Source organism: Somniosus microcephalus, chromosome 6 (assembly GCF_052327205.1).
Source record: "Somniosus microcephalus isolate GS21.2 chromosome 6, FLI_Smic_1.0, whole genome shotgun sequence".
Classification (NCBI taxonomy): Eukaryota; Metazoa; Chordata; class Chondrichthyes; order Squaliformes; family Somniosidae; genus Somniosus; species Somniosus microcephalus.
In genome coordinates this window covers 44,317,559-44,335,370 of record NC_140992.1, presented here as the reverse complement: position 1 = coordinate 44,335,370, position 17,812 = coordinate 44,317,559, and the positions used below count along the sequence as shown (strand labels likewise).

The 17,812-nt window shown below is 49.5% G+C and overlaps 1 protein-coding gene across 3 annotated transcripts in view; it reads left to right on the top strand.

The window, feature by feature from the left end:
• Window positions 1-17,812, top strand: part of capn10 (calpain 10) — a 72,649-nt gene that overhangs the window by 21,875 nt on the left and 32,962 nt on the right. The window contains exons 2-3 of one of the 3 annotated variants that reach the window (XM_085990116.1): window positions 88-246; window positions 3,020-3,151. In XM_085990116.1, coding sequence (XP_085846242.1) covers window positions 121-246; window positions 3,020-3,151 — 258 coding nt within the window. In that variant the 5' untranslated portion in view covers window positions 88-120. Of the gene's footprint in view, window positions 1-28; window positions 247-3,019; window positions 3,152-17,812 lie in introns of all 3 variants that reach the window. The other 2 variants (XM_085990115.1, XM_085990117.1) reach the window with 2 other exon arrangements.

The following is a 17,812-nucleotide window of genomic DNA, read 5'->3' as shown; positions in this document are numbered from 1 at the left end:
GATTTTACTTTGAAAATTATTTTCTCAGCCTAAAGACAAACTGATGGAAATTAAAATGTCATTCTTCTGGGATTCCTTTGAGCATAGGCGAAAGCTTCTGTGACAATGACTGTTTAGGATATGGAGACCCCAGAGAAGATACTATTTGAAGATACTGACTTCCCTGCTACTAGCACTTCTCTTTTCTCAAGTTATTCTACACCCATTGCCAAATTCTGTGGTAAAATTACATGGCTACGACCACAGGTGAGAATCTGTCTGTCTCGTTGGAAAGTGTCTCAGAAACACTTATACAGGCTCTAAATGTAGTTTTTCATGTGGTTGATGGGTTGCTTACATGTGCATGTTTGTTTAATGTAGATTTTTAAATATACTGTAATGATGTTTCACAGTTTATGATCAATAATTATTTCAAATCAGGTATCATCTGTGATACTGTGAGTTGACCAGATATTTTCCCCAGAGAGGAGAAAAAATTTAAGTTCATGGCATTGTAGGTGACTCTATTGCATTTTAGAGCAGACAGTTAAAGAGTGCCATCAGCAGAGGCTTCATCACAATCCTCTGTTTCTCTTTTAGGTAGGAAGTACTGTAGGGAGACCTGAAAAATGTAGTGGATAAAATGTATGTCTCTTGCTAAAAAGCAGTGATGCCATTGCCCTGTAAATGACGTAAAGTGGATAATCATTTACATTCTACCAATTTTACAACTAATTCTAAGAGAGACCTCTTTGCTTTTTATTGTCTGAGGGATACTGATGCATATTGGTTTGTATAAAAACTGGTGTGATGTGTTAATGCCCAGTCTGTTGAGATCACATTTCCTGTTGTAAGTACTGTAGTTGCTGAGCGAAGTAAGGGTGGAAATAGTGGAGGCTCTGGCCACAATCTTTAAATCCTCCTTGGATATGGGGGTAGTGTCAGAGGAATGGAGAGTTGCAAATGTTACACCCCATTCAAAAAAGGGGAGAGGGATAAACTCAGTAGCTACAGACCAGTTAGCCTAATGCCGGTGGTGGGGAAACTTTGAGTGACAATAATCCGGGACAAAGCTAATTTTCACTTGGAAAAATGGATTTGTTAAAGTCAAATCGAATCTAACAAACCGGATTGAGTTCTTCGATAACGAAGAGGATTGATGAAGGTAATGCAGTTGATGATTTGTATTTGAACTTTTAAAAGGTGCTTGATAAAGTGCCACATAATAGACTTGTTAGCAAAATTTGAAACCCATGGGATTAAAGGGACAGTGGCAGCATGGATACAAAATTGGCCAAGAGACAGAAATCAGAGAGTAGTGGAGAATGGTTGTTTTTTCAGACTGGAGGGAAGTATACAGTGGTGCTCCCCCAGGGGTCGGTATTAGGACTGCTGCTCTTTTTGAAATATATTAATGACCTGGACTTGGGTATAGGGGGCACAATTTCGATATTTGCAGATAACACAAAACTTGGAAATACAGTAAACAGAGAGAAGGACAGTTACAGACTTCAGGAAGACACATAGAAACATAGAAGATAGGAGCAGGAGTAGGCCCTTCGAGCCTGCTCCACCATTCAACGAGATCATGGCTGATCATCCAAACCCTAGCACCCGGTCCCTACACCGACAGCCATCCCACCCAAGCCCTATCCCCGTAACCCCGTAACCCCACGTATTTAATCCCCCCTAACACTAAGGGCCAATTTTTATCATGGCCAATCAACCTAACCCGCACATCTTTGGACTGTGGGAGGAAACCGGAGCACCCGGAGGAAACCCACACAAACACGGGGAGAATGTGCAAACTCCACACAGACAGTCACCCGAGGCCGGATTTGAACCTGGGTCCCTGGCACTGTGAGGCAACAGTGCTAACCACTATGCCACCGTGCTGCCCACCACTATGCCACAGGCAGGCTGGTGAAATGGGCAGACACATGGCAGATGAAATTTAATGCAGAGAAGTCTGATGTCATGCATTTTGTGAAGAAGAATGAGGAGAGGCAATATAAACTAAATGGTACAATTTTAAAGGGGAGCAGGATCAGAGAGACCTGTGGGTTTACATACACAAATCTTTGAAGGTGGCAGGACAAGTTGATAAAACTGTTAAAAAAGCACATGGGATCATTATAAATAGAGGCATAGAGTACAAAAGCAGGGAAGTTATGCTAAACCTTTATAAATCACTGGATAAGCCTCAGCTGGAGTATTGTGTCCAATTCTGGGCACCATACTTTAGAAAGAATGTCAAGGCATTAGAGAGGGTGCAGAGGAGATTTACCAGAATGATACTCAGAATGAGGGACTTCAATTATGTGGAGAGACAAGAGAAGCTGGAATTGTTCTCCTTCGAGCAGAGAAGGTTAAGGGCGATTTAATAGTGATATTCAAAGTCATACAGGATTTTGAAAGCGTAAATAAGGGAAAACTTTTTCCATTGGCAGGAGGGATGGTAACCAGAGGATACAGATTTAAAATAATTAGAAAAAGAACTAGAGAGGAGATGAGGAGAAATGTTGGTTGAGGAGTTATGATTTGGAATGCACTGCCTGAAAGGATGGTGGAAGTAGATTCAAACAGTAACTTTCAAAAGGGAATTGGATATATGCTTTAAAAGGACAATTTTGCAGGGCTATGGGGACAATTTTGCAGGGGAGTGGGACTAATTGGATAGCTCTTTCATAGAGCCAGTACAGGCATGATGGGCCGAATGGCCTTCTGTGCTGTTTGATTCGATGAGATTGATACGGGAAACTTTCTGACATGTATAAGCTGGCTGTAAAAATAATCTTGCATGTCTTTTTTTAATATAACCGAATAGAGGAACTCCATTAAAATGCGAATTGGCTTAATTTTAACTGTCTAATTTTGAACCTGTATTATTCTATTAGAATTGAATTACCATCTGTTGCATATTTTAAAGGGGCAGCTGGAGAGGTCATTTTTCTGCATGCTCTCGTATAAGTTAGAGTTTGGGATCTCTCGCTGACATTTCATGCTCTTTTGTTTGACTGAATTTGCTTGGAATTTTCAGGAAATTTCCAATTCTCCCCAGTTGTTCCCAGAAAACCCTCAAGATGGACACATCAAACAAGGCCTTTTGGGAGATTGCTGGTTCTTGTGTGCTTGCGAAGCTTTGCATAAAAACAGATTACTGTTAGACAAGGTACTTCAATAGAAAGAATACAAACCTAATTGTGATATTAATCAGATGAATAGAAAATATTTGCTTGTGATCCAGTTGGCAGTAGCAGCTATTTTTGGGCTGGGGATAGAGTTCCCATTTGAGAGGCTGTTTTAATTGGAAATCCAAGAACAAGTTGATGCTGCTGGCAGTATGTTAATTGAGTCCGGACTTCCTCCTTTCCAAAATGTTTGAAAGCTACAGGTGATGGAATGGGGATTCATTAACAGCACAGCAAGGAAAGGAGCAAGTGTGTGGATGAGGGAACAGACCTGCCCCATCACTCCACCGTGGTCAGTCACTCATCTACTTACTCAACTGGCTCAGAGGTAGCACTTTTGCCTCAGAAGGCTGTGAATTCAAACCCCAATCCAGAGACTTCAGCACATAACCTAGCCTGACACTTCAATGCAGTACCCAGTGAGTGTTGTACATTTGGAGGTGCTGTCTCTTGAATGAGACATCTGGCCTCGCAGGCAGATGTAAAAATCCCATGGTCATATTCAAAGATGTTCTCCCGGTGTCCTGGCCAATATTTATCCCTCAACCAACACTACCAAAACAGATTATCTGGTTATTTATCTCATTGCTACTTGTGGGACCTTGCTGTGGGCAAATTGACTGTCACGTTTCCCTACATTACAACAGTGACTGCACTTCAAAAGTACTTCATTGCCTGTGACGCACTTTGGGGCGTCCTGAGGTCGTGAAAGGTGCTATGTAAATGCAATTATTTTTCTTTCTTACCTATTTACTGAGTCTCCTATCTATCCAGTGAAATGCAGAGTTACTCACCCTTTTTTGGTTGTTACTGATGTCTCTCTCGGATATCGAATCCCTTAGATTTAAGTATACTGCAGACATCATACGATCAGTTCTAAATAGTTGTATCAAAATCTTTTGAACTATGTTGAAATTAATTTCTAAATATGTTTTTATATGAATCCATCTTTAGCCTAATTAGTAATATGATGAATCATTAAGAGTCGATTGTATAAAATCCTTGTACATTCAGGGACTGATCTAACTATTTATCTGATATAGTAAATTTTATGTTACAATGATGTTTGATATTCTTGTCTGACAATTCTATCTATAGTTGTAAAAATATATATGGTATAACTAAACAGTGCCATGTGTGTCTCGGTAGCACTCGCCTATGAATTAGAAGGTGGTGGGTTCAAGTTGCACTGCAGTACTGAGGGGGTGCTGCACTGTTGGAAGTGCCGTCTTTTGGATGAGATGTTTTGTAATAATGCAGTATAGAACCATTAATACAGTTTTTAGAAGATTGTCTTGCATTTCCAGTATAACATTTCATACTTCAGTAGAAAGTTTATACAGTTTTAAAAACAAGATTCTGTGTGATGGAAGTTTCCTTTGAGCCATGCTCATGATACCATACCCAGTGTGACTTTGGATTGGTTATGGCAATCATATAATTTTCCTTTTCTAATTTTAACTTTATGATATAGCATTGCTTTGTTACTGCTTATTAAAGTATGCTAATTTTGTAGCTTCCTTGCTGTTTTACTCAATGCTGACAATGATGTAAGCTTGCACAGAGCATACTGCTTATTCTGAAAACAGGAGGAAGGTATTTTTAGATAATTAGTTAAATTCAACAAATAAAATCTGCATTAGTGTAGTCCTCTGATGATAAATCACATACTTAGCCTAAAAATAATCCTGAAACTTCCTGTCAGTCAATCCGAATTTACTGTAGTTACATAAAATAAGTACTATGGTATGGAAATACTGTGTGTAACATACACTGCTGGCATATTTTTATTATCAGTTTGAGATGTCATGGTGTCAAATTGCCATGAGATAATGCTATGTCCTGGTCGCCTCTTGTAGCCCTGTCAAATGCATTGGAACAGCCGGCTGGATGCAGCTTGGAAGCAGACATTTAGTGATTTGATGTGACATGCACTTCAGTGATATGAATGGGAAAAGTGGAATGTGGGCAGCGTTCCCCATTTGTAAATCACTGGAGAGAAACTTAATGATGTCATATAATGGGGGGGGGGGGGTGGTTTTACACAATAGCCCTGAATTCGCGGTCGACAGCGTAGCTAAGGAGTACGCCACCAACATCGCAAGGAAATACGCACTTACCTCACGTGAACCCCCCTTTGAGAATCTGCTTTCAAACGCTGCAGAGTTGTGCGCAGCGTAGTGCCCCACGGAGCACTGGGCACACCGTTGTGCGTATCTGAACCTAGGATCACATGGGGCAGTGCTCCTATCACTTCCTGACTCTTAGCCAATCAGGAAAAAGAGGAGATTGTTCATTTGTATGATTTATAGAAGGCAATGCCGTATCAAGCATTCATTAAAAAGCACAGACCTAAGCTTCATGGAGGTACAAACTACGAGCTGACAGGAGTACAGTAGCATAATGGTTATCTTACTGGACTAATAATCTGGAGACGTGAGTTCAAATCCCACCACAGCAGTTGCGGAATTTAAATGGTGTTTGGGAAATTGATGGAATTGAAGGCCGATAAATCCCCAGGGCCTGATAATTTAAATCCTAGGGTACTTAAGGAAGTGGCCCTAGAAATGGTAGATGCATTGCTGATCATCTTCCAACATTTCGATGGAATCTGGAACAGTACCCATGGATTGGAGGGTAGCTAATGTTACCCCACTATTCAAAAAAGGTGGTAGAGAGAAAACGGGGAATTACAGACCAGTAAGCCTGACATCGGTAGTGGGGAAAATGCTAGAGTCCATTATAAAAGATGTAATAGCAGAGCACTTGGGAAACAGTGACAGAATTGGACAAAGTCAACATGGATTTACAAAAGTTAAATCATGCCTGACTAATCTACTGGAATTTTTTGAGGATGTAACTGGTAAAATAGATAAGGGAGAACCAGTGGATGTGGTGTATTTGGACTTTCAAAAGGCTTTCGATAAGGTCCCGCATAAGAGATTAGCGTGTAACGTTAAGGCACATGGGATCGGGGGCAAGGTATTGACTTGGATAGAGAACTGGTTGGCAGACAGAAAGCAAAGAGTTGGAATAAATGGGTCTTTTTCCGAGTGGCAGGCAGTGACTAGTGGGGTACCGCAGGGATCGGTCCTTGGACCCCAGCTATTCACAATATATATTAATGATCTAGACGAGGGAACTAGATGTAATATCTCCAGGTTTGCAGACGACACAAAGTTGGGTGGGCGTGTGTGCTGTGAGGAGGATGCCGAGAAACTCCAGGATGATTTGGACAGGTTGGGTGATTGGGCAGAAGCATGGCAGATGCAATATAACGTGGATAAATGCGAGGTTATCCACTTTGGTGTCAAAAATAGGAAGGCAGATTATTATCTGAATGGCAATAGATTAGGAGAAGGGGAAGTGCAACGAGACCTGGGTGTCCTTGTGCACCAGTCGCTGAAGGTAAGTGATATGCCTATCAATTAGTCCAATAAAAGGCGACGAGTTAAGAACGTAACTGAAGGTTTTTATTGGCTAAATAACAGAGCCCACCCTCGTGGGTGATCCGATCCAACAGGGAGGAATACTAGCCAGTCAGCTACCTTTATACCTGGGCAGGTAATGGGCGGAGTCGGAGGTGGTCAGCCCAGGTATAACAGTGCGACAAGAGGCGACCTCGTGTAGTGATGTAACAGTGAGAACAATATACAGTGATAACTATAACAGTGGTTTACCACATTCACCCCTTGTTTAGATTAGAGTCCGGCGGGGTGAAGTGTATTACCAGCTCTGGTATGTCAGTCTGTCCGGAGGCTTCGTTAGCCTCTCCGATCGTCGCAGCGGCGGTGTTACATTATCCGGTGTTAAAGCTGGTGTCTGCGTAGTCGGCAAAGGCTCGTGGGGTTCCGGCATGCCGTCTACCTCGGCTGGACTCGGGGGGTTGGGAGGGGGGGGTGAGGGTGCGAGGTCTCGTAAGGAGACAGTGTCCTCCCGTCCGTCTGGGTAAGCCACATAGGCGTACTGGGGGTTGGCGTGCAGGAGGTTCACCTTCTCGACCAGGGGGTCCGTTTTATGGGCCCTCACGTGCTTTCGCAGCAAGACGGGTCCCGGAGAGGTCAGCCAGGTTGGTAGGGTGGTTCCCGTAGTCGACTTCCTGGGGAAGACAAACATTCGAGCATGGGGGGTGGTGTTAATGGCAGTGCAAAGTAGTGACCGGATGGAGTGCAGCGCAATCGGGAGGACCTCTTGCCAGCGGGAGGTTGGGAGGCCCTTAGACTTTAAGGCTAAGAGGGTGGCCTTCCATACCGTCGCGTTCTCTCTTTCCACCTGGCCGTTCCCTCGGGGGTTGTAGCTGGTGGTCCTGCTTGCTGCAATACCCCTCTCCAATAGGAACTGACGGAGTTCCTCGCTCATGAAGGAGGCGCCCCGGTCACTATGTATATAGTTCGGGAACCCGAACAAGGCGAAGAGTTTGTTCAGGCATTTAATGACCGTGTTACTGGTCATGTCTGGGCAGGGGAAGGCAAAGGGGAAACGGGAGTACTCATCAACGATGTTGAGGAAGTACACATTACGGTCGGATGACGGTAGGGGCCCCTTGAAGTCGATGCTCAGACGCTCGAAGGGGCGGGTGGCCTTGATCAGGCTTGCTCTGTCCGGCTTATAGAAGTGCGGTTTGCACTCAGCACAGATCTGGCAGTTCCTGGTCATGGTCCTGACCTCCTCGATGGAGTATGGCAGGTTGCGGGCCTTAATGAAATGGTAGAGTCTGGTGACTCCGGGGTGGCAGAGGTCATTGTGGAGGGTCTGAAGTCTATCACTTTGCGCGCTGGCGCATGTAATGCGTGAAAGAGCATCAGGGGGGTCGTTCAGTTTACCGGGCCGGTACAAGATCTCATAATCATAGGTGGAAAGCTCGATTCTCCACCTCAAGATTTTGTCGTTCTTGATCTTGCCCCTCAGCTTGTTATTAAACATGAAGGCAACCGAGCGTTGGTCGGTGAGGAGGGTAAATCGTTTGCCTGCCAAGTAGTGCCTCCAGCGCCGTACTGCCTCCACAATTGCCTGGGCTTCCTTCTCGACCGACGAGTGTCGGGTCTCGGGGCCCTGTAGGGTCCTTGAGAAGAAGGCTACCGGCCTACCCTCCTGGTTAAGGGTAGCGGCTAGGGCGAAGTCGGATGCATCGCTCTCCACTTGGAAGGGGATTGACTCATCCACTGCGTGCATTGTGGCCTTGGCTATGTCTCCCTTAATGAGGGAGAAGGCCGCGCACGCCTCTTCCGTGAGGGGGAAGGATGTGGTTTTCAGGAGGGGTCTGGCTTTGTCCGCATAATTGGGTACCCATTGGGCATAGTAGGCGAAAAGCCCCAGGGTTCTCCTAAGTGCTTTTGGACAGTGGGGGAGGGGTAGCTCCATGAGGGGGCGCATTCTTTCGGGGTCGGGGCCGATGACTCCGTTCTCTACTACACAGCCAAGGATGGCAAGGCGCGCTGTGTTAAACACGCATTTCTCCTTATTGTAGGTGAGGTTCAGCCGTTGGGCCGTACGGAGGAATTTCTCCAGATTCACGTCATGGTCCTGCCGGTTGCGGCCGCAGATGGTGACGTTATCGAGATAGGGGAAAGTGGCCTGTAGTCCGTTCTGGTCAACCATCCGGTCCATCTCCCGTTGGAAAACCGAGACCCCGTTGGTGACACCAAAGGGGACCCTAAGGAATTGGTAGAGGCGGCCATTCGCCTCGAAGGCGGTGTACTGGCTGTCCTCCGGGCTGATGGGGAGTTGGTGGTAGGCCGACTTGAGGTCGATGGTCGAGAATACGCGGTATTGTGCAATCTCATTGACCATGTCCGATATGCGGGGGAGGGGGTATGCGTCCAGCTGGGTGTATCTGTTTATGGTCTGGCTGTAGTCGATAACCAGGCGATTTTTGTCGCCGGTCTTGACTACCACCACCTGGGCACGCCAGGGGCTGCTGCTCCCCTCAATAATGCCCTCTTTCAGGAGTCGCTGCACCTCAGAGCTAATGAAGGCTCTGTCCCCAGCGCTGTACCGCCTGCTCTTAGTAGCGACAGGTTTGCAGTCGGGGGTGAGGTTAGCGAACAGGGAAGGTGGCGGTACCTTGAGGGTGGATAGGCTGCAGGTGTTACGCGGTGGGCGGTTTAACTTTCGCTGGTTGTCGACTGTGAGTGGGGGGAGGGGTCCACCGTATGCTAGGGTTACACTTTGGAGGTGGGATTGGAAGTCCAGCCCTAGTATGACGGCAGCGCACAGCTGGGGGAGTACGAGGAGTTTAAAATTTTTATACTCTGTCCCTTTAACCGACAATGTCACGACACAGTAGCCGCTGATGTCTGTGGCGTGCGACCTCGATGCCATCGAGATGCGGCTGCGCGTTGGCAGGACGGGGAGGGAGTAGTGGCTCACCGTGTCTGGGTGGATGAAGCTCTCCGTGCTTCCGCTGTCGAACAGGCAGGTCGTGGCGTGGCCGTTGACTTTGATGTCCATCATTGAGCTGGCCAGGTGGTGCGGGCGGGCTTGATCCAGGGTCACGGAAGCTAGGGTGTAGATGAGCGCGTCGTTGTCATGACAAGATGGCGGCGAAGATGGCGGCCCCCGTAGTTCACATGAGGCTCTGTTTAAATCGTTTGCCCCGCACAAAGATGGCCGCCCCTGCTGTTCCCATGAGGCTCTGCAGGCTTCGGCTGCCCCGCACAAAGATGGCCGCCCCTGGTTTTCCCATGAGGCTCTGCAGGCTTCGGCTGCCCCGCACAAAGATGGCCGCCCCCAGGGTTCGCATGAGGCACTGCTGGCTTCTGAGGATTTGCTTCTGCAGGCCTTGGAGAAGTGGCCTTTCTTGAGGCAGGTTTTGCAGGTCGAGTTTTTGGCTGGGCAGCGCGACCTCGGATGCTTCTCCTGGCCGCAAAAGAAGCAGCCAGCGGCCCGATCGGGGTTGCCTGATGTCGGGGCCGGTACCGGGGCTAGCGGGCCCGGTCGGATCCGTGATGCAGACGCTGAGGTAGGTCCCGGGGGCAGCGCTGTGAAGGGTGGTGGGGTGGGGGTCGGGCCCGAGTCCCAGGGTCGCGAATAGTACCTGGCAAACGCTTCCTGGTCTTGCTGGGTGGCCTCTAGGGTGAGGGCGAGGGCTTCGGCCTTGTCCAGGTCTATGTCCTTAGCTTCAAGCAGTCTTTGCCGTGTGTAGTCGGAACGTAGGCCTCTCACCAAGGCGTCGCGGACATTGTCTTCCATGTTCGCAGTAGCCGTCACCGCTTTAAAGTCACAGTTCCTGCCGAGTTGTCTCAGCGCTCGTGAAAATTCAGCTATCGATTCTCCTGGCTGTTGCTGGCGAGATCTTAAGAGATGCCTAGTGTACATGTAGTTTACCGGGCTCCGGTACTGCTGTTTCAGTAGGTTGATGGCGTCGTCGTACGTAGTCATGTCCTGGATGAGTGTATATACTCTCGGGCTCGCTTGGGCTTTCAGGACTCTTAGTTTGGATCTCTGAGGGACGACGGCTTCCTCCAGGTACGATTCGAAGCAGTCCAGCCAGTGTTTGAAGTCGTTGGCTGAGTTTGGTGCCTGTGGGTTTAGATCCAGGTATGGTGGTTTCAAGGCTTGCAGCCAAGCCGGCTGGTGTGGCCCGTTGTCTGGAGGCTGCTGTTGCTGTGCTGCTGGGTGAGCTCCTTGCTGTTGCTGTTCATTATCAGACATCTTTAAAATTTAGCCAATAAAATTGATATGCCTATCAATTAGTCCAATAAAAGGCGACGAGTTAAGAACGTAACTGAAGGTTTTTATTGGCTAAATAACAGAGCCCACCCTCGTGGGTGATCCGATCCAACAGGGAGGAATACTAGCCAGTCAGCTACCTTTATACCTGGGCAGGTAATGGGCGGAGTCGGAGGTGGTCAGCCCAGGTATAACAGTGCGACAAGAGGCGACCTCGTGTAGTGATGTGACAGTGAGAACAGTGAGAACAATATACAGTGATAACTATAACAGTGGTTTACCACAGTAAGCATGCAGGTGCAGCAGGCAGTTAAGAAGGCAAATGGTATGTTGGCCTTCGTAGCGAGAGCATTTGCGTACAGGAACAAGGATGTCTTGCTGCAGTTGTTACAGGGCCTTGGTGAGACCACATCTTGAGTATTATGTGCAGTTTTGGTCACCTTATCTGAGGAAGGATGTTCTTGCCATGGAGGGAGTGCAGCAAAGATTCACCAGGCTGATACCTGGGATGGCAGGAATGACGTATGAGGAGAGATTGGATCGATTGGGCTTATACTCGCTGGAGTTTAGAAGAATGAGAGGGGATCTCACTGAAACTTATAACATTCTGACAGGACTGGACAGACTAGATGCAGGAAGGATGTTGCCGATGGTCGGGGAGTCCAGAACCAGGGGTCACAGTCTAAGGATAAGGGGTAAGCCATTTAGGACAGAAATGAGGAGGAATTTCTTCACCCAGAGAGTGGTGAACCTGTGGAATTCTCTACCACAGAAGGCCGTGGAGGCCAATTCATTAAATATATTCAAGAAGGAGTTGGATATATTTGTTAAGGCTAAAGCGATCAAGGGGTATGGGGAGAAGGCAGGGACAGGGTACAGAATTTGGATGATCAGCCATGATCGCATTGAATGGCGGAGCAGGCTTGAGGGGCCGAATGGCCTACTCCTGCTCCTATCTTCTATGTTTCCATTCAATTAATTAAATAAATCTGGAATAAAAAGCTAGTATCAGTAATGGTGACCATGAAAATACCAGATTGTCGTAAAAACCCATCTGGTTCACTAATGTCCTTTAGGGAAGGAAATCTGCCGTCCTTAGCTGGTCTGGCCTATATGTGACTCCAGACCCACAGCAATGTGGTTGACTCTTAACTGCCCTCTGAAATGGCCACTCAGTTGTAACAAACTGCTACAAGAAACAATATTGAGAATAAAACCGGACTGACCACTCGGCATCGATCTAGGCACCGGCTTCGGACACAACAAAAGCACACCCAGCCCAGTCGATCCTGCAAAGTCCTCCTCACTAACATCTGGGGACTTGTGCCAAAATTGGGAGAGCTGTCCCACAGATTAGTCAAGCAACAGCCTGATGTAGTCAGACTCACAGAATCATACCTTTCAGCCAATGTCCCAGACTCCTCCATCACCATCCCTGAGTATGTCCTGTCCCACCGGCAGAACAGATCCACTGGAGGTGGTGGCACAGTGGTACACAGTCAGGGGGGAGTGGCGCTGAGAGTCCTCAACGTTGACTTCGGACCCCATGAAGTCTCATGGCAAGGAAACTTCCTGCTGATTACCACCTCCCTCAGCTGATGAATCAGTACTCCTCCATGTTCAACACCACTTGGAAGAAGCACTGAAGGTAGCAAGGGCACAGAATGTACTCTGGGTGGAGGACTTCAATGTCCATCACCAAGAGTGGCTCAGTAGCACTATTGCTGACCGAGCTGGCCAAGTCCTGAAGGACATAACTGCCAGACTGGGCCTGCGACAGGTGGTGAGAGAACCAACACGAGGGAAAAACCTACTTGACCTCGTCCTAACCAATCTGCCTGTCGCAGATGCATCTGTCCATGACAGCATTAGTAGCAGTGAGCACCGCACAGTATTTTTGGAGTTTTCACACTGAGGACACCCTCCATCGACATCAAGGCAGCATTTGACCGAGTATGGCATCAAGGAGTCCTAGTAAAATTGAAGTCAATGGGAATCGGGGAAAACTCTCCACTGGCTGGAGTCATACCTATCACAAAGGCAAATGGTTGTGGTTGTTAGACGCCAATCATCTCAGCCCCAGGACATCACTTCAGGAGTTCCTCAGGGCAGTGTCCTAGGCTCAACCATCTTCAATTGCTTCTTCAATGACCTTCCCTCCATCATAAGGTCAGAAGTGGGGATGTTCGCTGATTATTGCATTGTTCATTTCCATTCGCAACTCCTCCGATAATGAAGCAGTCTATGCTCACATGCAGCAAGACCTGGATGACATTCAGGCTTGGGCTGATAAGTGGAAAGTAACATTTGCACCACACAAGTGCCAGGCAAAGACTATCTCCAACAAGAGAGCGTCTAACCACCACCCCTTGACATTCAATGGCATTACCTTCACCGAATCCCCCATCATCAACATCCTGGGGGTCACCATTGACCAGAAACTTAACTGGACCAGCCACATAAATACAGCGGCTACAAGAGCAGGTCAGAGGCTGGGCATCTGCGGCAAGTGTCTCACTTCCTTTCCACCATCGACAAGGCACAAATCAGGTGTGTGATGGAATACTCTCCACTTGCCTGGATGTGGGCAACTCTAACAACACTCAAGAAGCTCAGCACCATTCAGGACAAAGCAGCCCGCTTGATTGGCACCCCAACCACCACCTTAAACATTCACTCCCTCCATCACTGGCGCACCGTGGCTGCAGTGTGCACCATCTACAAGATGCACTGCAGCAACTTGCCAAGGCTTCTACGACAGCACCTCCCAAACCCGCGACCTCTACCACCAAGAAGGACAAGGGCAGGAGGCGCATGGGAACATCATCACCTCCAAGTTCCTCTCCAAGTCGCCCACCATCCTGACTTGGAAATATATCGCCGTTCCTTCATCATCGCTGGGTCAAAATCCTGGAACTCCCTCCCTAACAGGGAGTAACTTCACCACACAGACTGCAGTGGTTCAAGAAGGTGGCTCACCACCACCTTCTCAAGGGCAATTAGGGATGGGCAATAAATGCTGGCCTTGCCAGCGACACCCTCATCCCAGGAACGAATATAAAAAAAAAATTACATTATCAGCTGCAGTAAGCTGCATAAGCTTGGCAGCAACTGAAATCTTCAAAACAACAAATAATGGGACAATATTTATTTTAACCTTCTGACAATCTTTAAAGTTGCATAAATCAAGGCACTTATCGTTGTGCTAGGAATCTGACAGCTGATTTACTTAATATCCCCAAAGTGAAATTCTGGGTAAACTCAACGGGAATACCGAGGACCTTTCTTTGTCTCTCCTTTATACAGGTACTAGCTGGGGGAGCCCGGCTTTGCCAGGGCTGTTTTGGGCCGGGCGGTTTAAATCGAGTCCCAGGCTTTCAGGCCTGTCTCTGTGTCCCTCTGTAAATCTGCTGCCGGGCAACATTTTAAATCAAGTCCCAGGCTTTCGGGCCTGTCTCTGTGTCCCTCTGTGAATCTGCTGCCGGGCAACATTTCTACCTTTTAATACCTTCAAAGATGAAAGTGAAAGTACTTATAAAACGTTTTTGGTAAATCTTATGTTATTTTTAAAAGAGATACTAACTTTTTCGAAGCTGGATTAGCAGATTTTGAGCTGGAAGTAAATGGGGTTTTTAGCTTGAGGCAATGGCTGCCAGATCCCTGAGATGAAAACGATTAGTCCCGCCCACACACACACCGATTGGTCAACCATCAGGCGGTTGCCAGGGCTGTTTTGGGCCGGGCGGTTTAAATCGAGTCCCAGGCTTTGGGGCCTGTCTGTCTGTCCCTGTGTGAATCTGCTGCCGGGCAACATTTTAAATCGAGTCCCAGGCTTTCGGGCCTGTGTCTCTGTCCCTATGTGAATCTGCTGCTGGGCAACATTTTAAATCGAGTCCCAGGCTTTGGGCCCTGTCTCTGTGTCCCTCTGTCAATCTGCTGCCGGGCAACATTTGTACCTTTTAATACCTTCAAAGATGAAAGTGAAAGTACTTATAAAATGTTTTTGGTAAATCTTATGTTATTTTTAAAAGAGATACTAACTTTTTCGAAGCTGGATCAGCAGATTTTGAGCTGGAAGTAAATGGGGTTTTTAGCTTGAGGCAATGGCTGCCAGATCCCTGAGATGAAAACGATTAGTCCCGCCCACACACACACACCGATTGGTCAACCATCAGGCGACTGAACTGTAGGATTGGTCAATCGTGACGGCACAGGATTGGTCGAACCTTGACGTCAGTCACTCAATGCTAATTAGCAGATAATGAGTGGAATTTTGAAGGTTCTTTGCATAAGGCGCGAACAATTTTCGTCCGAGCGAAAAGTAAGTACGCTTACGACCGTCCTGGAACCGTAAGCTTTCTTTGGACGTAACGCGCGTGTAGGTACGCCCTATAACTTTCGAGCATATAGCCGGACAGACAAAACGTTCGGAACCGCTTTATATAGATATACTAGCTGAAGTGCCCGGCGGTGCCGAGGCTTTTTCGAGGGCATGTTGTTGTTGATAGAGAGAGAGAGAGAGAGCAACTGGGGGGCGAGAGAGAGCGCGACTGGGGGGGGGGGAAAGAGAGAGCGACTGGGGGGGTAGAGAGAGAGCGACTGGGGGGTAGAGAGAGCGCGCGGGTGGGGGGGGAAGGGAGGGCGGGGGGGGTAGGGAGGGCGGGGGGGAAGGAAGGGAGGGGGGGAAGGGAGGGGGGAAGGGGGGGGCGGGGTGGAAGGGAGGGCGGGGGGGAAGGGAAGGGGGGGCGGGGGGGGGAAGGGAGGGGGGGAAGGAAGGCGGGGGGAAGAAGGGAGGGCTTGAGGCTGAGAGACAAGCACGGCCACGCCCGGTTGCCGTGGTAACCCTGCCGCGCCGCCCCGCACTGCCGAGAGCCCAGCTATCCGAGCCCCGCCCCCCCCCCCCGGCCGAGAGCCGCGCTCTCCGAGCCCCGGCCGAGAGCCGCGCTCTCCAAGCCCCGCCCCCCCCCCGGCCAAGAGCCGCGCTCTCCAAGCCCCAGCCGGCCCGCACTCCCGTTGCCGGGGTAACCCGATCCGCACTCTCGAGAGCCCCGCCCCCCCCCGCCCGAGCCGAGCGCGGAACAGAGTCTCACCTGCTCCTGCTGCGCGCGCACCCTGACCCTCGTGGCTGACGCCGTTGCCCCGGGTAACGTGACACGGGGGGGGAGGGTGGTGAGGAGCTTAGCAGCAGCCCAGTTACCTAGCTCGGGCCTGGCTGGGCAAGAAAGGCCCAGGCTTTCAGGCCTAAGAAAAAAAACGGGCAAAGGTAGGAAAAAGAATGTACAGGTGAGATAAAATATTTACAAATGAGTGATTTATTTTAAAAGAATTTAATAAATTGAATTTTATTTTGCTGGAAAAGTATATTTGAAAAGAAAGACGCAGAAAGCAGGAAAAAGAATGGAAGCAAGATGGCGGCTACTCACCTCGGTTCAGAACGATAAGGCCCGCCCACACATGCACCGATTGGTCGACCGTCAGGTGACCAAAGCATAGGATTGGTCAATCGTCCCGTCACTCGACCGTAGGAGGGCCCGGCCGCACGCTGGCAGCAAGCCGCCGTACGATTGGTCGACCTCGAGGTCACTCTGTCGCTAATGAGCGGATAATGAGATGCTAATGAGCGGAACATTGAAGGTTTTTCAGATACCGCGGGGCGCGATTTTAGCCCGGCCGAAACGTAAATACGCTTAAAACCGTCTCGGAAGCGTAAGCTTTCTTTGGAGGTAACGTGCGCGTAGGTACGCCCTGTAACTTTCGAGTGCATACCCGCAACGCGCACGCGATGACAGACAGATAGACAGAATGACAGAAGTACCAATTTATATACATAGATAAACTAGCTGGAGTGCCCGGCGGTGCCGAGGCTTTTTCGAGGGTATGTTGTTGTTGGAAGAGAGAGAGAGAGCAACTGGGGGGAAGAGAGAGAGCGACTGGGAGGAAGAGAGAGAGCGACTGGGGGGAAGAGAGAGAGCGATTGGGGGGAAGAGGGGGGGGAAGGAAGGGGAGGGGGGGAAGAGGGGAGGGGGGAAGGGGGGAAGGGAAGGGGGGGAAGGAAGTGGAGGGGGGGAAGGAAGGGGAGGGGGGGGAAGGGAAGGGGGGAAAGAGAGGGGGGAAGGGGAAGGGGGGGAAGGGAGGGGGGGAGGGGGAAGAGGGGGAATGAGAGGGGGGGAAGGGGAGGGGGGAGAGTCCCCGAGCCCCCTGATCTCCGCCCCCCCATCACCCGAGCCCCGCCCCCCCGGAGCCCCGCCCTCCCGATCTCCCGAGGCTCGCCCCCCCCGATCTCCCGAGGCTCGCCCCCCCCCCGATCTCCCGAGGCTCCCCCTCCCGAGGCTCGCCCCCCCCCCGATCTCCCGAGGCTCGCCCCCCCGCACCCCCCCCGCAACCAAGCACCGAACTCCGGAGGCCCGATCACCCGAGCACCCGCTCTCCGGAGCCCCGCCCTCCCGCTCTCCGGAGCCCCGCCCTCCCGAGCTGGCTTCAAGTCCGCCGATTGCAGCTGTGAGAGACGGCCGGCAGGCCCGGTTGCCGGGGTAACCCTTCCCGCTCAGCAAGCCCGCCCGAGATCCGCACTCCCGAGAGCCCCCGCCCCCCCCCCCGCCCGAGCCGAGCGGGGAACAGAGAGAGACGCCGCGTCTCAGCTGCTCCTGCTGCGCGCGCACCGTGACCCTCGTGGCTGACGCCGTTGCCCCGGGTAACGTGACACCGGGGTGGGGTGAGGAGCTTAGCAGAAGCCGTGGGACAATTACCTAGCTCGGGCCTGGTTGGGCAAGAAAGGCCCAGGCTTTGAGGCCTAACAAAAACGGGGAAAGGTAGGAAAAAGAATCTTCAGGTTAGAGAAAATATTTACAAATGAATGAAGTTTTTTTTAAAAACAATTTAATAAAAGCAATTTTATTTTGCTGGAAATGTATATTTGAAAAGAAAGACGCAGAAAGCAGGAAAAAGAATGGAAGCAAGATGGCGGCTACTCA